The sequence below is a fragment of the Cololabis saira genome, chromosome 4 (assembly GCF_033807715.1).
Source record: "Cololabis saira isolate AMF1-May2022 chromosome 4, fColSai1.1, whole genome shotgun sequence".
NCBI classification, from domain to species: domain Eukaryota; kingdom Metazoa; phylum Chordata; class Actinopteri; order Beloniformes; family Belonidae; genus Cololabis; species Cololabis saira.
The window spans coordinates 28,319,032-28,340,763 of record NC_084590.1 but is presented as its reverse complement, the minus strand read 5'-3'; the positions used below and the strand labels follow the sequence as shown (position 1 = coordinate 28,340,763).

Here is a 21,732-nt window from a genome sequence, read left to right as displayed (position 1 = left end):
CTCGAAAACAAACACACAAACACACGGACTTCTTTTATAGTAACGAGATTCTATTAAAAATGTTTTAACTGTTGGTATCTCTGAAAGACAGCGCTGCATGTCCAGAGGTGTTGGCAAGTGCTGCTCGAGTGATGAATCGCTGAATTTGTGGGTGAGTTGTGACCCGAATTGAAAGAATGCCTGCTTTAAAACCCGATGGCGCCACACACACCCACTCAAAACGCACACACACACAAATCATCACATCAGTTTATTTCCTCCCTCTGTGTCTCGAATTTCTTCTCCTCCATGAGTGTCCCACATCTGACACCCTCTCCATCTTATCAGCAACCCTCCGTAGGATCTCACACGTACAGACGCATATACGGCCTCGTGCGCAGGAAACACTAAGAGATGTGAGACCACAGGCTCAGGCATTATTCAGATTTGCCTATTTATGAATCAAACCCAACAAATATGATAAACAACCAACAAAATAAAGTCCCTGGTAAAGAAAAGGAGTTTTCATACCAGTAGTTGACTTGAGTTCTTTCAAATGTCATCACAGTTAAGCTTTTATTGAATGCGCTGTTTTACACGCTCCAGACAGGAATATTTCTGCTCAGATCTGTTTAGATATGCTGTGATATTTTTATACTTTTATTTCAGCTGAAAACACAAACCAAAGCTGGAGTGTTCATATACTAAGAATGATAATTAATTCTTAGGAAGTTTCAATGATGCAGGAAAAACTAAACAATTATTAACTCCGTCATGTTATTCTCTCCACAGCGTTTGAAGATAAAAACTTATTAATTGAAGAAATGAAACATTTCACTGACTACTGGATTTTTTTATTTATTTAGTTTTTTTCAATCTCTGTTTGAAACTTATTGCTGATTCTGCTTGGTTGTATTTATTGGAAGAATAGTTGCCTTTATAACAAAGCACCAGCAGCAGGATCTTTAACATCCGGTTACTTGACTGCATAGACGCATGACTCACTCGCTGCTCGGACCGCTCGGAGGGTGCTGCGATACGATAACCTGACTGCTGTGCAGTAGGAATCAGCTCAGCCACTTGTCTGCATCGCCTCGTGCTTATCTCTGGTGTGTCCATCATTTTGAATCAGACCGTCAAGTTGTGCCAGTACCCAACCCTCAGAGGTCGGCCACCACCTCTACAAAGCTTCAACGTTGACTGTCGCATCTCTTGGGATTTTATTTCTCAACACATACTCTCTGTCTTCTTCAATTAAACATGCTGTATGCTTTTTAGCAGAAAATCCTTTATTTAATGTTTCAGTACGTTTCTGTTCTTGTAAAATCATAAAGTGACAATATCTAATGTTGATCAGACACATTGCTGTTAAATAATCATTTTTTATTTTAGTTTTTATTGTATAAATAGTCACAGTGACATAACATGATGTTTTTTGGGTTGTTTTTTGTTTGTCGGGCATGCCATCGCTGCTGTTGGCCCACAGATGGCGTGTAAATAAATTATGTTCAACGGGGTTCCCAGAAATGGTCCAAAGTGTTACCAACACTCATCTGATGTATGTGATGTTAATATGCTTAAATATTAACATTTAAACAGACATTATGGACATTTTCACAATTTTTGAGCAGAGGAAGTCTTCAGAGACCTTTAATGTAAACGTTCTATATTTTTTGTGTGACTAAACCAAAAAAGGAAAAAAAAAAAAAAAAACTTGATACTGTTTTTTAGCAGAAGTTTCTATCCATTTAGTAAATGTGAGCGTTTGAAAGCCCTCACTGCTCCCTAAGCAAACGCTGAAAAGCATTTACAGCAACACTAAATCAAGCGTAGTTGGAGTGAGATTGCCAATTACCTTGAAGGCATGGAAAGCAGGAGAGCAGGAATTAAAACAAATTCCACTGAGACACTGGGCGACCTTCTCTGGGAAACCGCCGAGACAACTGTGGGGATTGGCCGCCGTGTTCATATCCTTGATTTTATTTTATTCTCTTCCATTCTAAACATACATCTTAAAAATGGCCTGTATTCTCGTAGGGTTTTGATTTTGTGTCTTCTTTGTGGTGACGTATTTAACCGCCCATCAGTGTAGATCTGCCATCCTTAGTAGCGTTTGGTTTAGTTTTCTTAATTGTTTTGTAATTCGACCGGTGTGCCCACTTTGTTGTTAACTTATAGGCATGCAGAGAAGCAGTATGAGGATGTATGGGCTGCTGGCTGGGTAAACGTGAGAAGTGTTGAGTGAACCAGAAGGCTGTGAAGCATCTACCTCTCATTACTCCCCTCAAAGCTGAATTAGCCTCTGCAGTCCTGTGAAGTCCTGGAACAGCAGAGTTTGTGTTGGTGGGACTCCCTCGCTTACAGAGGCTAATGAGTTTAACAACTCACGCATGTGCTATATAAGCATCCACTCTCATCCATCTATCACTGTGATTTCCAGTGAATATTCCAGTCTCTCAGGAAGGTGAGTGAACACTCTGCATCTGATTTACGGTTTAATTCACACCGCACGTCTGCTCTCTGCGAGCCTGCCTCCGAGTATTTCCTCTGCAGCATTTAGAGATGATAAGTTTTTTCCGGTGCGTTCATCTGACATTGCATATCCATGACATGTACCCATACCAGCATGACTTTTGAAATATGACGCACAGACTGTACGTCTTTGCTGTGTCGACTTCTTGTCATTGTGCTTGTGCTTCTTCTTTCTGCCTCCGGTGCTCCAGGTCCATAAATTAAGTGCATCTCTACTCACCACTGCCTAGCTACAGCTGTTGGATTTATGGAGCCCATGATAAGCACTGAGTGCCTGCAGAGGTGTGTGAAAAGCTACGTTCACTCCTCAGGCTTACCAGTTGTAGCACATATAATACCTGTTACCCTGTAGTCGATAGTTATTGTGCAAGGTTTTAGGATTTGTACTCGAGTATACTAAGTACGACAGTAATGGCACACATCCCATGCCTAAGACATGAAAGCTTTATTTTAAATGCTGTTGTTCTGTATTTAAAACATGCATTCATTCAATTACTTTCTATTTGCCATTCATTTTGCAATCTATTCATCATATCTGCACTGCCAGTTGCATTCCTTTGTGTAAACATTGCTTCCATGATTCTGGCAGCAAAATTCCCAAGGTTAATATCATTTTCCGGATCGAAGGATTAGAACATGATTATGGGTGACTACCAAATTCATAGCTGTACTGGTGCACAATTTAAGGGAGACTTTTCTTTTTTATTTGCAAACTACACTGCTTGTTTTTTTGAGTGCTGAGAATAAAAAGGGGTTTTCAGAGTGTAAGAATTCTCCGTGAGGTGAGATGCTGTCAAGGCTGTCAACGCAGCCTTCTGTTCACTGATGCTTGTTGAACATATTGACCAAAACATCTTGACATTGCTTGTCTTTCAGAGAAATAAAAATGGAGCTTCATTTACTTTGCGTGTCATTCCCTCATTTGTAATTATTATCTTGATTGATTGAGACGCAGAAGATGAAGCATTGATTACTGCATTGTGTGTGTGTGTGTGTGTGTGTGGATGGATGGGTGTGTGGGATAAAGTGCGACTGTTTGTATTGTTTCTCTTTCATGCACTTATCTCCATGGGAAATCATAGTGTGGGCATCTAGTTTAATCTCTTTTTATTATTTTTCAACAGCAGGACAGATGCAGCAGAGAGTAAAGGAACACTCGGAGGGACTGAATCAACCAGTATCCACACAGTATCCACAGGAACAGCAAACACGGCTAGCTTTTAATATAGAAATTGGTAGTGCAGGCCATGTCACCTGTCTTTTAAGTATAGCAGTGAAAATGTGTATTAAAGTTGTTAAAACATTGGTTAATTTCCATGTTGACTCCACCAGACTTTAAATCTAAGATTCTTCATTATCTTTAACATGAAGATGCTAAATTATTCCTTTGATTTTGGTGCATTTATATTAATTCTGTTCTTGAAGTAGTACCGTACTTTTATTTGAGCACTTAAAAAGGCTGTCTTGTTCTTTCTTCTGTTGCCACTGTGGGGCTTATGATCCCTTAACTTTTCTGTTGAGGGACCATTATATAAGACTGACTGTAAGTAAATCATTTTATGTTCCCTCATTAATAGGTGCATCGTGCTTATCTCGTTTTAATTACTCAGGTGGCTGCAGTCAGCCCTATTAAACTCTAAACACATACCCGCCGAGGACAACAGCTCCTTGTGGTTTTCAGGAGAAAATATTGGTTTTCAGATAAAGGCCTCTTGAGTTAATGGTTTAATTGGTCGTAAGAGCGCAGAATTATCTTAATCCCTGAGCAAATGATTTATTACCCCACAGACACGGGGCCAAAAAACATGGCACTAGGGCCATGAAAAAGATGCACAGATGGCAGCCTTGGAAGCAAAATCTGTTTATTTTTCTTTCTGCAGGGGAAGTGGTTTTATTGATGCTGAGCAGCTAAATCATATTTCCTGCACCATTAACTGTTATTACCCTTTTCTTTTCTCATTATCTTTAGTATATCTCATATTAAATACATCTTTAAGATTGCTTTTTACTTTACTTTGTGGTCGGTTCCATTTTGTGTGGAGGTAATTTTGCGCAGCATTCTCCTACCAAGTGTCATCATTTTTATACATCACCAAAATAGTAACCACACAGTTTTATTCCATTAAAGATCATTTTGTATGAAAAAAGAATGCATTTGTTGATTGTTTTTTTTTAATACAATTTCAAAACACACATAATTCTCTTAAGTAGCACATATGTGTCCTCCATCTCCCCAACCACAAGCATTGCTACATCTAGTGGACGTCTCACTGCATTACAAACCATATGCCACTGAATGAATGCAAAATTTGAGAAGAAAAAAAAAAGGAAGACTATCCATCATTATGCTTGGCAAACTTAATTATGCATTTCAACCTGCTGCAGCATGTTTTAGTCCTATTAAGATCTAAAGAAAAAAAATAGTGCTGTAATTTCAGAGGACTTTCACTTTTAAATGTCATGTGCATTCAGGCCAAATTTGGAGAGCAGATTCTTATCATATTTCTGAGAAGTTCTGCTCTCCTCCCATCCTTCTCAAACCACAGCCACATATGAGGTCAAGCTGCCCAGCGTTTTCTGCAGAAAACAACTGTAAAATTAACATGCAAGGTGATATTTTCTCATCAAACCACCCAGTTGTCTGATGTGATATCCCTCCCTTCTTAAAGACCTTTATCTCTGATGAGTTTCAGGAGTGAGTTGATGTTAATTAAATTCTGTATCGTGCTGCGGAACAGATAAATGATGATAATTATATATTAAAACCCTATCTGTAAAACAACACACTGAGCCCTCTAACTCAGTTCTAGGCTCGACCACTTACCTTTGAAGATCTGAGCCCTAAAAAATTAGCATGACTGTGCTGAGCCACTCTAAAGGCCAATGGTGAGACATTACATCTCAATAGAAATTTTTTCATTTGCATCATTCAAGTGTTTTTTGCCCTTTTTATGTACAATTAATTAATTTAACATGGAATAATGCTGCTATCACAAATATTATAAATAGTAAACATGTGTGTGTCACCCACAAAAAAACCCAAACTCTCCTTGCTACATCTACTACAGCATACACCTTTCAGTTTATAGGGCTTTCACAACTGTGCTGACCTCATCTTGTTTCTCATTTTCTAACAAGGGTGCAGATATAAATATTCTGGAGACGTCCTGGGGCACTACAAAGCCCAAGAGTCCTAAAGCACCTTTGATGCCAAACTACATGATGACTAAATTGAGTAAAGTCTCAGAAAACTCAGTGATGTTTCCTGTCAGGAAGGGGATGTGGAAATTATTGATGATCTCATCCAGATCATGGTCAACTAAAACCTTTATGTTCCTGACAGTGTTGCACCTCTAGAAACCTGGGTGAGATATTCATGAACCAAAAAATGGTTTAGTTGTTTTATGTCCAAGACCAAAGAATTGTAGGTTTAATATGACACTAAAATCAAATGTAAAAGAAAAACATTTACCTCAGTACTACTGTACAATGTTATTCATTCCCAATGCAACAGGCTCCCCTGTGATCAAGGGTAAATTTGTTTCAGGGATATGATCTGGGATATCTGGAGGGGAGGGTGTTATTAGTTTTAAACTTCTTCCAACACCTTAGCCACTCAACAGGTTTTGATTTTGTTTAACATAAGGCATGATAACGAGTCAAACTGATACTTAGTTATGATTAAGCCCAAAGATATTCACACTAATAGTTGAAATGATTTGCTCACAGTGATTGACTGATGACCTTTCCTGGGTGTGCCGCGCCTCTAGCCCAATGACAGCTGGGATATTGCTCTAGTTACACCCATATATACACCCATGGATGGATGGATAGATGGATGGATAGATGGAGCTTAGTAATTAAGGGCAAACTAACTCATTGATAATGACCATGCAGTCCTTAAAGGAAGGTATACCCTTTTTAGATTTAAGATAACAGAAGTCTATGATTTAAAAATAAAATACTTGGTCCTTATCTATTATTAAAATGATGTAAATATGACCTAACATAAGGAGCAATATGTGCTCTAATGTGCTATTATTTATCAAAAATTAAGCAAAAATGCAGGAATAATGTGTATAAAAAAAACCATCCCATGATTGAATAGTTAGATAAGATTCAATAGCTGGATAAAACCACCTTTAACAGTAATAAAATTCAGTATTTGTTTTGCTCTATTATGTTATTGGAATCAATTAAGACACATTTTGACTCACTCTTCTTTACAGCGTTGCTTCGTTGTCTGCCCCGCCTCGTCTTCAGAGGACTTCATAGCGACTCAATGACTCAGTGATGCACGTGTGCTGAAAATGCACAATAAGCCCAAATTATCACTCCTCCGCCACAATGCTTGGATGTTGGTATGGGGTATTTGTGCTAATGTGTTATATAAGCGTTTTGTCAAATTTGTAACTGCGCATTCTGGCCAAACATCTCCACTTTAGTCTCATTTGTACAAAAGAGATTGTTCCTGAAGTCTGTGGTTTTATTCAGATGTTATTTTGCAAAGATAAACTGTACTGACACATACTTGGCGCTCGTATTAATGGTGCCATCGGTGTAAACCGGAGTCAAGTTCTCTCGTCTGATTATGTCTGACCTGGCAATAAAGCTTTTTCTGATTCTGATTCTAATTCTGACTTCCATAAAAGAGGTGGCTTTTTCCAAGCAACCTTCCAAACAAGCCATTATTGCTGTCTTTTTTAAACAATACAAAAAAAGACTCTTAACGTGTGCCATGCTCATTTAGGCCTGTTGAATAAAACTTAGCTTCATGGCCAGTTTCCAGATTCATCCTGGCTTTAAGTTTTAGTTTTAAAACATTGTGAGGACCAGATGTTCTGTTTAATTATTGTTATTTTTATTTAATTTTATTTTGTCAGACTAAGCTTAAATTTGCAAGTCAGATTGCTCTTTAGAGAATAGAGTTTGTATACTGTAAGCGTGGTCTCTGTGCACTGCTCTTTGACACTCAGGCATTAGTCTTTGTGTGCTAACAGCATTAATCCCCCCTTCATCGCATCTGCTGCACAAAAATTCAGATTGAGTTCACACAAGATTGATCCAACATCACACGCAGGAAGAAATCCCAAATGACATGAGGTCACAACAGAAAATTGATTGAGGACAATGTTGTACAAAGAAATTTAATCCACAGAGGTCTAGTAATGATGTTTTTTTATTTTGTTTTTTAATCATTTTGGGTCAGCTTTGATTATGTTTGGCTTGTTCTGTAAATCATGTATACGATCTTTTCATAGTCAATTTCAACATTATTCAGCTTGTGTTGGAGGTTTGTTTCTCTACACTCAGCTCCTCCTGACACATATCAAGATTAGTACATACAGGCAGGTCATCACTTTTAATAGGTTTTCCAATATCTATTATCTAACTATAGATATCAAAAATAGATTTAATCATAGCAAGTCTTCTTTCTTCGGCTGGTTGACCTCATTTTCCAGCCTCACCACCTTTCCCCTCAGCGCTGTCTGCAGGCGCTGACCGAGGTCTATACTTTTTGTAAACTGCTTAGCACCTGACTTCATTGCTCACTTTGCGAAAACTACTCCTGCAGTCAGTTTACACACAAATCACGCATGTAATTAAACATCTTACTCCCCAAAAAAGATTACCCTAACTTTAATTGGCAAAAATGCCCTTGTGATACATATTTTTTCCAGGTTGTTGAAGGCAAGGCAAATGGGCCTGTTTGTGCATATCGGAGCTGAGATCGCTCTAGTCTTGTCCTCCACACCAAAATTTCTGCTAGATGTCCCCCATTTAATCTGAAAGCTAGTTCTGTCAGATTGGATCTTTGAGGCTTTGATAAATCATACCAGCATGTAGATGCATGAGCATAAATATATGTTTTTCATTATAATCTTTTCATGCAGACTAAATTATTTGAAAAACTCTCAATTATCTTGTCATGCTTCGACATGTATAAAGTAGTTGCTGGTGGTGCAACTCGTGCTTTTCAAGTATCCAGTATTGGGGAATTACGTCCCTTTTGATTAATCAAAGAAAATAGAAAATTTGATCTTTATTCTTTTTGGGTTGTTATTTGAACTTTAAAGGAGCTGTATGTAAAAGCAATAATAAAACGAATCATAAAATGACCCCGATATGTTAACAGACATTTAAAAATCATGTTCATTTCAAATACTTATGTCACTGACAACAGCACTCAAGCCAGGATATTCCAGTTTAAAAAGAGGAGTTGCAGCCCTCAACTGATGTTTATGTTTTCATTTTTTGTTTTGGCCTGAAGCTCCACCCTCCACCTATTTCCCAATCACCAAGTCAGTATTGTTTCTGAAGCTCCACCCTCCACCTATCTCCCAATCACCAAGTCAGTATTGTTTCTGAAGCTCCACCCTCCACCTATCTCCCAATCACCAAGTCAGTATTGTTTCGGCATCCGGGTTGCCAGCTCGGCTCTAATTATCGCAGCCATGGCAGCCTACGTTCCTGCTGCATTCTGCAGCCAATCTGGCAACCTCTGGTCGGGAGGAGGAGGGGGAGGGGGTACACGCCGCTCAACAATATTTTGAAAGTGACTTCAGTACCAGTTTTGGCCATTTCTTACAGACGGCTCCTTTAAAGCAGCACAACGTAACTTTCAGCTTTTCTGAGTTTGGAGGCATCTTTTGGACAAAAGCGGTAGTGCTTTACCAGAAAGAACACTACGTTTCCCATCAGCACCAGCGCGTACTGCCGGAAAACTCCTGTCCCGTCGCGTGCATTTGTTTTGAGAGAAGACGGGACGCTTTTCTGTTTCACCAAGTGAACAGACGGAACGCAAAAAAGAAGATGTTAAACTGCTGGAAAGGAACTGGAATTTACCGGGATACCTTAAACAAGGAAGCCAGCGAGCGGTATATGGAGAAAATAGGCGTAGTATACTGCAAGGTCATTTCTCCACCGCGAAAAATAATTAGAACTTGTGAAGGAAGCTTTTGCAGAAAAAGACATCATAGTAAAATTTCTGAGAGCAGCATCTCAGAAATTGCTGCTCTAAATTCGAGCATCCAACATTTCTCATCCCCACCAAGAAAGAGGATAAGGATCGAAGAGGAAAAGAACTTGTCAACAGCAACCGTCTCTGAGTCTGTTCCAACTACTGAGATCTCTTGTTTAGTGATTAAAAGGACAGAAGGTGCAATGGCCTCGGCAATAGCAAGCACCTCTAACAGTAATCCCATTATAGAGATTTCTTATTCAGAAGTGTCAGTGAAGACAAGCAGCAATAAAAGGGAAAGGAAAATAAAATATGCAGATGAGGTGAGAGCAGAGAACAGGATCCACAAAACCATTTCTACACAGATTAAAAGAGTCCGATTTTGTGAAGCAAACCTTTGCCAAATGAGATATTTTAGTGACATTTCTGAGAACAGCATACCCAATAGTGAGCATATATTTCCACAGAAAAAGATGAAGAAGAGGATCGGAAATGAAATGGAAGTGGCCATAGCAAGTACCTCTAAGTGCTTTCCTACTATTGGGAGCTCTTTTTCAGAAGGTAAGATGAAGAAAGATGACATAACCTCAGCAATAGCAAGCACATCTAATAATGTTGCTACAACTGATATTTCTTCTTCAGAAAGAAAAAGGACAGAAGATAAAATGGCCTCAGCAGTAGCAAGCACGTCTAATGATGTTCCTCCTACTGAAATCTCTTGTCCAGAAAGTAAGGGGGGAAAAAGGACCTTCAAACTTGTGAGAACTTTTAAAACCATTTCTTCAGTTGAGAGCTCCTCAGAAAAGAAGTCAAGAAGACTCTTCACCAAGAATGACTCTAAGAAGGGGAAATTATGTTGTCATGGTTGGTCCTCCAGCCTTCAGTGGTTTTCCAGTCCCCTCTCTCCTGCTCACTCCATCTGCCAGCCAAGCCCACCTCGTCACTCACTCCTTTCACCTGCTCTCCCAGCTGCAGCTCCTCAACAATCAGGACAGCATAAAAGCTCCTCTCTCCTGCACTCTTACTGCCAGATCGTCACTGTATGCTTAGATGCAAGACCCTCCAGCATTCCCTGTCTTGACCTCCCGTTGCCGGCCCTGCCTGTTCCTGGACTCTGCCTTGTCTCCTGTTCTCCGGTGCCTGATCCTTGTCTTCCGAACCTGACATTGATTGCTGCCAGATCCTTGCCTTGCACCGTAACAGTATGATCTGACCAGTCGTGGACCCAGCGCGCTCCTCTTCCTTTTCCCGAGGTGGTCCCCCCCCCGCCCCCCCCCCCCCCCCACCCTTGTGGGGAGCACGCCTGGCTCGAGGGAGCCCAGGTGTGTTCAACCCCAGGGGAAACGACGACGGCACCAGCCTGTCCTGGTGGGGGTCTTGGACGCACCTCTTCCTTTTCCCGAGGTGGTCCCGGACGCACCCCAGCCTCTTCCCCCTTTCTGGGGAACACGCCTGACTCGAGATGGGCCCAGGAGTCTCCAGCTTCAGGAGAGAAGACGGCAGCGGCAGTCCCAGCCAGTTCCTGCTCCGGCGGTGGTCCCGGGCGCGCCTGGCTCTGTTCCTTTTCCGGCGGTGGTCCCGGACGCCTCAGCCTCTGTTCCTGTTGCGGCGGTGGTCCCGGACGCCTCGGCCTCTGTTGCGGCAGTGGTCCCGGACTCCTCGGCCTCTGTTGCGGCGGTGGTCCCGGACTCCTCGGCCTCTGTTGCGGCGGTGGTCCCGGACTCCTCGGCCTCTGTTGCGGCGGTGGTCCCGGACTCCTCGGCCTCTGTTGCGGCGGTGGACCCGGACGCCTCGGCCTCTGTTGCGGCGGTGGACCCGGACGCCTCGGCCTCTGTTGCGGCGGTGGTCCCGGACGCCTCGGCCTCTGTTGCGGCGGTGGACCCGGACGCCTCGGCCTCTGTTGCGGCGGTGGTCCCGGACGCCTCGGCCTCTGTTGCGGCGGTGGTCCCGGACGCCTCGGCCTCTGTTGCGGCGGTGGTCCCGGACGCCTCGGCCTCTGTTGCGGCGGTGGTCCCGGACGCCTCGGCCTCTGTTGCGGCGGTGGTCCCGGACGCCTCGGCCCCTGTTGCGGCGGTGGTCCCGGACGCCTCGGCCCCTGTTGCGGCGGTGGTCCCGGACGCCTCGGCCTCTGTTGCGGCGGTGGTCCCGGACGCCTCGGCCTCTGTTGCGGCGGTGGTCCCGGACACATCGGCTCCTGTTCCGACACACCTCCCCATGTTTCCCTGGGGGCAACATGGGCTCGGGCGAGCTCAGCCCTACGGCCGTCGCTCCGCCTCCCACCCGACTCATCGTATAATTTTTTGTTATAGAAGGCCACTTTAGTCATTGCTGTTTTTTGTGTTTTTTTGCCACTATTCACTCAATGTCTGAATAAAATTTGCAAATGTAACGTCAAGCTGCTTGGAGTTATTTTAGCATTTGCCTTTAACATGTGCACCTGCAGTACAGAGGATGCCATTAACAGCGCTCCATTGTGTACAAGAACACTGATGCAGGAATGTTTGACTTCAGCTCAGCATTTGACACGGTTGTTCCATCCAAACTAATCACTAAACTTGGATACCTGGGAAATAACACCCCCCTCTGCGACTGCATCATTGACTTTCTGACCAACATATTAAACATGTTTTATTTTGGGTGCAGCAAGATGAAACCAGCTTTAAGACATAATATCATGTCATTAAACTGTGCTTTCCTGAATCTATTAAGGGTGAAGCGCTGTAAAAGGGTAAAGTGGACCTTAGTTGAAACCTGTTTACCCCAAACACGATCTGGACGTGAATGGCTGCCGTTCATGTGGTTGTTCTAACCAACTGTTGTATTTTATATTACATCAGTATATGCTGAAACAGCCCACAAATAACATTAGGCCATTACTTATCAGTGTATTGTACTGTTACAATGTTTACTTGCACTGGTTTGCTAATAATTGAAAGTTGAACGGTCAAAGTTTACTTTGACAGTACTCAACCGGGTTTGGTAAATCTTGTGAGATTATATCGCGATATTTCGTAAGTTCTTTACATTACCTTTTTTTGTTATATAAATGCACTGCACTGTATTTAAGTAACTGCTACATAATATCTCCTATAGTAAATGAGTTAAAGTTTAAGAGAGATATACCCACTTATGTATACATAGTGTTTATGTGGGACAATACAATGTTAATGTATTGTAATTGAATTTTTATGAGTAATGTAGATGGACTTTTTTCTTTGTTATTAAACTTTTTATTAGAGAAAAGGTCAGCTATACAAGATTCACATCATTACAGTATCAATCGGGTATTTTTTTTTTCATAAAAAAAGTCGAAAAAAAGAAAAAAGAGGTGGAGAAAATAAAAAGTAAATCAATGAATGAATAAATAAAACAAATCAACCAAAATCCGATGTACAGTCAATCCAAAACTAATACCAAATTAAAGCTGCGAGCAGCGATGAACGGGCCCTTGCACGTGCAATTTTCACTAATAAAGGTCAAGGAGTCAAAACCGAGTCCGATGACACCACCCACGACTCTCTATGTCAAACCATTCAAAAGTTACGGCAGAAAATAGGGACTATCAAATATATCGACCAATCAGAAGAAGGGGCGGGGCTAATTTGCACCTATTATGTTCAAGGACTCAAAACCGAGTCAGATGACACCACCCACGACTCTTTATGTCAAACCATTCAAAAGTTATGGCAGAAAGTAGGAACTATCAAATATGGACCAATCAGATGAAGGGGGGGGCGCGCTTTTTGGCGTCTATAGTCGCCACAGTAACGCTTTTGACTGAGAAAAGTAATGCCCATTGTCGCAGGATGGAGACGCACATTTTGATGTATAACACACCTGGGTGCACGTTATGGTTCGGGCGAAGAAACGGCCGAAGAAATGGCATAAATTGCGGCAAAATTACACAATTCAAAATGGCCGAGTTCCTGTTCGGTTTTGGCCATGGCGCCAAGAGACTTTTCTTGGAGTTGCAACATGATACAGGTGTGTACCGATTTTCGTGCATGTACGTCAAACTTTATTGTGGGGCTTTAGGCACAAAAATTTCTAGGGGGCACTGTTGAGCCATTATATATTAGGCCACGCCCATTAATGCATAAAGTGGAGTGACTCAAGGGGGAGTGACGGAGAAGTCCGAAGGGTTCACGACGGCGTCACGGTGACGGCGTGTGCTCTGCGTTAGTGTAGCGCAGAACTATAATTCAGGCTTAACTCCGCCGGCCAGAGCTTCTGCCATTTTTTCATAGCGGTGTATCGCGTCATTCAGGCAGCCAATCAGCACAGTGCCTCATTATCATAGCCCCGCCCACTCAGAATCCCGCATAGATAATGAGGTTAGAGAATGGGAAGATAAAGACATGGCTCAGAGGCTGAATTTCTAATTTATTTAGCAAAAACAATCAAAAGCTTGTTTTTAAGACATTCAAGGCCTGTTTAAAATAGGTATTAGTTGCCATAATAGGTCCCCTTTAACCCTTGTGCTGTCTTTGGGTCAAAATTGCCCAATTCTTCGATCCTTCTTTCCCCCTGCCATGCTCTCTCCTTCCTTCTTCCTTTCCTCTTTTCCTCCTTTTTTACCCTCCTTTACTCCTTTTTCTTCCTACCTCCGTTCCGTCCTTCGTTCCTTTATTACCTTCTTTGCTTTTCCATACTTCTTTCCTTATTTTCTCCATTCCTTCCTTCTTCCCTCCATTCTTTCTTTCCTTTTCTCCATTCCTTCCTTCTTCCCTCCCTTCTTTCCTTTTCTCCCTTCCTTCCATCTTTTCTCCCTTCCTCACTCCCTTTCCTACTTCCTTCCTTCTTTTCTCCTTTCTTTTCTCCCTTCCTTACTCCCTTTCCTACTTTCTTCCTTCCTTCCTTCTTTTCTCCTTTGTTCCTTACTTCCTTCTTTCCTCCCTTCCATCTTTTCTCCCTTCCTTCCTTCCTTCCTTCCTTCCTTCCTTCCTTCCTTCCTTCCTTCCTTCCTTCCTTCTTTTCTCCCTTCTTCCTTCCTTCTTTTCTCTCTTCCTTACTCCCTTTCCTACTTCCTTCCTTCTTCTTTGTTCCTTACTTCCTTCTTTCCTCCCTTCCATCTTTTCTTCCTTCCTTCCTTCCTTCCTTCCTTCCTTCCTTCCTTCCTTCCTTCCTTCCTTCCTTCCTTCCTTCCTTCCTTCTTTTCTCCCTTCTTCCTTCCTTCCATCTTTTCTCCCTTCCTTACTCCATTTCCTACTTCCTTCCTTCCTTCTTTTCTCCTTTCTTCCTTACTTCCTTCCTTCCTTCATTCCATATTTTCTCCCTTCCTTACTCCCTTTCCTACTTCCTTCCTTCATTCTTTTCTCCTTTCTTCCTTCCTTCCTTCCTTCTTTTCTCCCTTCCTTACTCCATTTCCTACTTCCTTTCTTACTTCCTTCCTTCCTTCCTTCTTTTCTCCCTTCTTCCTTCCTTCCTTCCTTCCTTCCTTCCTTCCTTCCTTCCTTCCTTCCTTCCTTCCTTCCTTCCTTCCTTCTTTTCTCCCTTCCTTACTCCCTTTCCTACTTCCTTCCTTCTCCTTTCTTCCTTACTTCCTTCTTTCCTCCCTTCCATCTTTTCTCCCTTCCTTACTCCATTTCCTACTTCCTTCCTTCATTCTTTTCTCCTTTCTTCCTTCCTTCCTTCCTTCTTTTCTCCCTTCCTTACTCCATTTCCTACTTCCTTTCTTCCTTCCTTCCTTCCTTCTTCCTTCCTTCCTTCCTTCCTTCCTTCCTTCCTTCCTTCCTTCCTTCCTTCCTTCCTTCCTTCCTTCCTTCCTTCCTTCCTTCCTTCCTTCCTTCCTTCCTTCTTTTCTCCCTTCCTTACTCCCTTTCCTACTTCCTTCCTTCTCCTTTCTTCCTTACTTCCTTCTTTCCTCCCTTCCATCTTTTCTCCCTTCCTTACTCCATTTCCTACTTCCTTCCTTCCTTCTTTTCTCCTTTCTTCCTCACTTCCTTCCTTCCTTCATTCCATCTTTTCTCCCTTCCTTACTCCCTTTCCTACTTCCTTCCTTCATTCTTTTCTCCTTTCTTCCCTCCTTCCTTCTTTTCTCCCTTCCTTACTCCATTTCCTACTTCCTTCCTTCTTTTCTCCTTTCTTCCTTACTTCCTTCCTTCCTCCCTTCCATCTTTTCTCCCTTCCTTACTCCCTTTCCTACTTCCTTCCTTCTTTTCTTCTTTCTTCCTTCTTTCCTCCCTTCCATCTTTTCTCCCTTCCTTACTCCCTTTCTTACTTCCTTCTTTTCTCCCTTCTTCCTTCCTTCCTTCTTTTCTACCTTCCTTACTCCCTTTCCTACTTCCTTCCTTCTCCTTTCTTCCTTCTTTCCTCCCTTCCATCTTTTCTCCTTTCCTTACTCCCTTTCCTACTTCCTTCCTTCTTTTCTCCTTTCTTCCTTACTTCCTTCTTTCCTCCCTTCCATCTTTTCTCCCTTCCTTACTCCCTTTCCTACTTCCTTCCTTCTTTTCTCCTTTCTTTCTTACTTCCTTCTTTCCTCCCTTCCATCTTTTCTCCCTTCCTTACTCCCTTTCCTACTTCCTTCCTTCTTTTCTCCTTTCTTCCTTACTTCCTTCTTTCCTCCCTTCCATCTTTTCTCCCTTCCTTACTCCCTTTCTTACTTCCTTCTTTTCTCCCTTCTTCCTTCCTTCCTTCTTTTCTACCTTCCTTACTCCCTTTCCTACTTCCTTCCTTCTCCTTTCTTCCTTCTTTCCTCCCTTCCATCTTTTCTCCTTTCCTTACTCCCTTTCCTACTTCCTTCCTTCTTTTCTCCTTTCTTCCTTACTTCCTTCTTTCCTCCCTTCCATCTTTTCTCCCTTCCTTACTCCCTTTCCTACTTCCTTCCTTCTTTTCTCCTTTCTTTCTTACTTCCTTCTTTCCTCCCTTCCATCTTTTCTCCCTTCCTTACTCCCTTTCCTACTTCCTTCCTTCTTTTCTCCTTTCTTCCTTACTTCCTTCTTTCCTCCCTTCCATCTTTTCTCCCTTCCTTACTCCCTTTCCTACTTCCTTCCTTCTTTTCTCCTTTCTTCCTTACTTCCTTCTTTCCTCCCTTCCATCTTTTCTCCCTTCCTTACTCCATTTCCTACTTCCTTCCTTCTTTTCTCCTTTCTTCCTTACTTCCTTCATTCCATCTTTTCTCCCTTCCTTACTCCCTTTCCTACTTCCTTACTTCCTTCTTTCCTCCCTTCCATCTTTTCTCCCTTCCTTACTCCATTTCCTACTTCCTTCCTTTCTTTCTTCCTTCCTTCCTTCCTTCCTTCCTTCATTCCATCTTTTCTCCCTTCCTTACTCCCTTTCCTACTTCCTTCCTTCTCCTTTCTTCCTTACTTCCTTCTTTCCTCCCTTCCATCTTTTCTCCCTTCCTTACTCCATTTCCTACTTCCTTCCTTTCTTCCTTCCTTACTCCATTTCCTACTTCCTTCCTTCTTTTCTCCTTTCTTCCTTACTTCCTTCTTTCCTCCCTTCCATCTTTTCTCCCTTCCTTACTCCCTTTCTTACTTCATTCCTTCTTTTCTCCTTTCTTCCTTACTTCCTTCCTTCATTCCATCTTTTCTCCCTTCCTTACTCCCTTTCCTACTTCCTTACTTCCTTCTTTCCTCCCTTCCATCTTTTCTCCCTTCCTTACTCCATTTCCTACTTCCTTCCTTCGTTTCTCCTTTCTTCCTTACTTCCTTCTTTCCTCCCTTCCATCTTTTCTCCCTTCCTTACTCCATTTCCTACTTCCTTTCTTCCTTCCTTCCTTCCTTCATTCCATCTTTTCTCCCTTCCTTACTCCATTTCCTACTTCCTTCCTTCTTTCCTCCTTTCTTCCTTACATCCTTCTTTCCTCCCTTCCATCTTTTCTCCCTTCCTTACTCCATTTCCTACTTCCTTCCTTCTTTTCTCCTTTCTTCCTTACATCCTTCTTTCCTCCCTTCCATCTTTTCTCCCTTCCTTACTCCCTTTCCTACTTCCTTCCTTCTTTTCTCCTTTCTTCCTTACTTCCTTCATTCATTCCATCTTTTCTCCCTTCCTTACTCCCTTTCCTACTTCCTTCCTTCTTTTCTCCTTTCTTCCTTACTTCCTTCCTTCCTTCATTCATTCCATCTTTTCTCCCTTCCTTACTCCCTTTCCTACTTCCTTCTTTCCTCCCTTCCATCTTTTCTCCCTTCCTTACTCCATTTCCTACTTCCTTCCTTTCTTCCTTCCTTCCTTCATTCCATCTTTTCTCCCTTCCTTACTCCCTTTCCTACTTCCTTCCTTCTTTTCTCCTTTCTTCCTTACTTCCTTCCTTCATTCATTCCATCTTTTCTCCCTTCCTTACTCCCTTTCCTACTTCCTTACTTCCTTCTTTCCTCCCTTCCATCTTTTCTCCCTTCCTTACTCCCTTTCCTACTTCCTTCCTTCTTTTCTCCTTTCTTCCTTACTTCCTTTCTTCCTTCTTTCCTCCCTTCACCTTCCCTTGACCCAAAGACAGCACAAGGGTTAAACGTTAGTCAGAAGCGCGCCCCCGAGGACGTTCATGGCTCGTGACCGCGCGCAGAGGCGTGTAGTCGTGGGGGCCTGGAGGGGGGTGTCGGGGCGGAAGGGGACGTACAGGAAAGGAAAGCGCATACACGTCACGGGGTGGTGGGGAGCAGAAAAGACTGGGCAATGTTTAATACCCATCATTATTTATCCCCCCCCTGCCCTCGTCCGTGTGTGCGAGGCAGCAGCTTCTTCTCGCAGTAGTAGGTGCAGCTTCCTGGTGTCGCTGCCCCGCAGCCCGCACCGCCGTCACGCCGGGAACTTCCCGTCTACAGGCGGCTCAGGCTCGGGCTCGGGCGGACCGGAGCGGCTGACGGAAAAAAAGGGGAACGACATCGGTGGCTGTAACAAGAAAAAAAAAAAAAAAGGAGAAGACGCACTCGAGTCGGCGAGAAAAGGGGGCCATTGTCCCCCCGGTGTGGGGGAGCGGAGCCCGGTCTGCTGCTGCGGTAACCAGCCCCGGAGCAGACGGAGCCGCTGCCCCGCGGACCGGCCTCTCTCTCCGGATGGGAGTCTGCGGGTAGCAGCTCTCAACATGGCAGGGAACCTGAAGAAAGGCGGGGGGCTGATCGGGCTGATGAAGGACGCCTTCCAGCCGCACCACCACCACCTCCACCCGCACCACCAGCCCGGGGCCGTGGACAAGAAGACGGTGGAGAAATGCTGGAAGCTGATGGACAAGGTTGGTCGGTGTTTGGGTGTTTGGCGTCCACGAGCCGCACAGAGCTAGCCGCGGCTAGTTAAGGCTGATTATGGGTCTGCGTTAAATCGACGCAGAGCCTTCGCCGTACCCTACGGCGTAGGCTCTGCGTTGGTGTAACGCAGAACCATAAATCAGCCTTAACTAGCCGCTAAGGGCTAATGTAGCCAGTCAGAGCTGGGTTTTTTTCCCTTTAATATTATTTGCTCTTTTGTATTGCACCAATCACCACAACAGATTCCTTGTGTGTGTCAGGGTTTCTGCAGGGTTTTTAAAAGTTATAAATGAAAATTGCCAAATTTAAGGCCATTAAAAGTGTTAAATTCACTGTCAGAGGTATTTTTTTTAAAATTGGTATTATTTTTTACATTTTAAGCAGTCTATTTTATTGTCATTCACAGAGTGAAATAAATGTGAAACATCTGGTCAACATAAATGAGTTCAAAATCTGTATTAATGTTAAAAGGTCTGTGATTAACACTTAATGTTGTGACAGTTTTAAAAAAAAATCTGAAGGTAGTGAAAAAGGTATTAAATTGGTAATAAATTTAACATAAGGATTGCTGTATAAACCCTGGTGTGTTAAACTACTTGGCAATAAACCTCTTTCTGATTCTGATTCTGAAACCAGGACAGTGCAATAACTTTGTTCAATATTACACACTTCTTCTATCTATAATTTTTTTATGGCACCCCATTTTCTATTTTTATTTTTTGTTTTTACCTTTTACTTTTATTTGTATCTTTATTTTTAATTTTCTCATCTTTTTATCTTTATATGGGTGTTTGGCTTTTGGAGTGTTTGATTTGTGAATGACAGTGTTGTGTGTGTGTGTGTGTGTGTGTGTGAGATGGAGATGTCAATTTCCCAGAGAGAACCTCCCAAAGGGATTAATAAAGTCGTCTGAATCTGAAAGACGTGGTTGACTCACTTTAACTGCTGACCTTAACTTTATTTCATATATTACTTGTTAATATATGTCAGATACATCAATTTCAAGTCTCAACAAGTGTCCCCGAGTGCTGGGTTCAGTCTCGGATAAGCAGGGTGAATAATGTGTGACAAACCTCAGCCTTCATAGAAATCGGCGTGTGCTTTAAAACGAGAGTAATCTTGAGTTGAAGTTAGTGGCCCTGTGTGAAGTCTCTCCTGCACATTGTTGCTGGAAAGCCGACACAGTCAGCTGTCTGTCAGTCTGAGGACTCACAAATCGTTGAGGGAAACTAAGTATGTCTGTGTAACTGGGCCAATTGTGCACTTTCACAAGGGAGACTCATCTCGCAGCTTTACTTCTCGGAAAAAGTCATAAGCAGTTTGACCTCCAGCTTCCTGTGAGATTCAATCAACTTTTTGTCTTTTTCTATTTGATGCATTCGTTTTCAGCTGGTTCAGACATTTCCCCTCACAAAGTCACATAAAACACCTCTTTCGTTTTCCTTTCTTTTTGCAGTATGTGGTAGAAGACATACTTCAGGATGGACTTAAGAACACAAAAGTTAGACAGAAACATCAGTTTTCATCTAGTTTATCTGCCTAACTTTTTCATCTTGAAATGTTTTGAAGGCAAGATAACCAGGCAGATGTTAACATAAATGAACATACTTGCATACCAGTTTATTTTTACTCCTTCAACTAAACATCTAAAGAACTAAAATGCAGTTTCGATTTTATTTTGAAACTCAACCTGAGCAGGGCTTATCAGTTGTTTTTTATTTAACTATTTCTTCATGGTTACCAATATATCTGGTCTAAAGCCTGTTGAGTTGAGTTTGAGATCTATTTTTGCTCAGTGTGTTAAATAGTTGTGAGTGCTTTGCTAGTATATTGGCCATAAGTTGATGTTTTCTTTTTGTGTGTATGTTTGTTTTATTTCCCAAAGTGTGTACTCAAGTACACATTTTGCATGCATTTTCCATCCACATTATACATATCTTATTTTATTCTGTTCAGATTGTTGGAAGCTTTTAAACTCAAATGTCAAACGGTTTTAAAAATGTTTTTTCACTGTGCTGTTGCATTTCAATGTAATCAAGGCTCAAGTCATGTGTTAATCTAAATTTGAAAAAATTATTTTGGAAGTCTTACAAACAGTGACAACAGAGAATAGCAATAGTTCTTATTCAGATCAGTCATTTTGGTTGATGGCATTTGAACTAGTGAATTTCAGGTCATAATGAAGACATGATATAACAGCTTTAGATTTCGGTCCGTGGGATGTATTGTTTTTCACTTTTATCCTTAATACCAGTTACGATGTCTCAAGTAGTACATTGTTATTGTGCCCCGTCAACTGTATAGCAAGGAGACAGACATGATTGTGGAAACATCTTAATTCTATGTTAATAATAATAATGTTGGGGATTTTTGTGGATAAACACCAGTCATAACGTTAACAACTTTTTTTCTTTTTTTATGCATATTAATTTATCCGTATTTTAGAATTAAAACATAAAGAAGGGACAAATGCCTCTTTCTTTTTTGCTAGATGGAGAGTAAAATATACTTGCAGTGAAAACCCGGGTATTTGTTAATATCCAAAAATTCCACCAGCTGGTTAAACTTTAAATTCAGTGGCATCTGATGAAGAATATCTAATATAACTGGGCCAGGTTTAGGATCATATTTTAAAGACCAACGGAGGGTAAAAGAGGAGTGGAATACACTCTTATTTAGAAGCAGCCAAGCCTTCGGTTCAAGACAGAAGGTTTAATATAAGCTGACATGTGAGGATGTTGTTGCTTTAATACCTTCACTGCCTGCATTAATGTGTGCTTGACTGAGTACTTGGTACAAAGGTGATTGTGGCAGTTGTGTTACGTTAGCGATAGATTCAACTGGTCTCAGACATCTCCTGTTTGTAGACCTGGGGAGAGGTTTAAGGTATAATGAGCAAATAAAATTCCTGAACACAATGACTGAATAATGAATGAAAAGCCATTGCACATTGACTCTTGCTAAATATAGCAATCCCTCATGGACATGTTTCAAGATTCTTAAGAAAGTCAAATGCTGAATAGTTCTTTTTTTTTCTTATTATTTTCCTCTATTGAAGAAATTTTAAATTATCATCAT

The 21,732-nt window shown here is 42.0% G+C and overlaps 2 protein-coding genes across 2 annotated transcripts in view; one reads left to right on the top strand and one right to left on the bottom strand.

Moving 5' to 3' along the window:
- Positions 1-344: 344 nt before the first annotated feature.
- On the bottom strand, positions 345-11,688 carry LOC133442519 (uncharacterized). The gene is made up of 2 exons (XM_061720529.1): positions 11,080-11,688; positions 345-386 (listed from the first exon to the last, which is right to left on the bottom strand). Exons 1-2 carry the CDS (start codon positions 11,686-11,688, stop codon positions 345-347), a joined length of 651 nt encoding a protein of 216 aa, XP_061576513.1.
- Positions 11,689-18,060: 6,372 nt separating this feature from the next.
- The window catches only part of cbl (Cbl proto-oncogene, E3 ubiquitin protein ligase), a 37,690-nt gene continuing 34,018 nt past the window's right edge, over positions 18,061-21,732 (top strand). The window contains exon 1 of the mRNA XM_061719341.1: positions 18,061-18,641. Coding sequence (XP_061575325.1) covers positions 18,495-18,641 — 147 coding nt within the window. The 5' untranslated portion in view covers positions 18,061-18,494. The remainder of the gene's footprint in view (positions 18,642-21,732) is intronic.

Bases quoted from the DNA above. Each gene is read 5' to 3' on its own strand.
- LOC133442519 (XM_061720529.1), bottom strand. From the start codon at position 11,688: ATGGGGAGGTGTGTCGGAACAGGAGCCGATGTGTCCGGGACCACCGCC. The intron at 387-11,079 runs GCAACAGGAACA...CACATCTCTTAG, and splicing joins AGGCGTCCGGGACCACCGCC to TGTTTCCTGCGCACGAGGCC.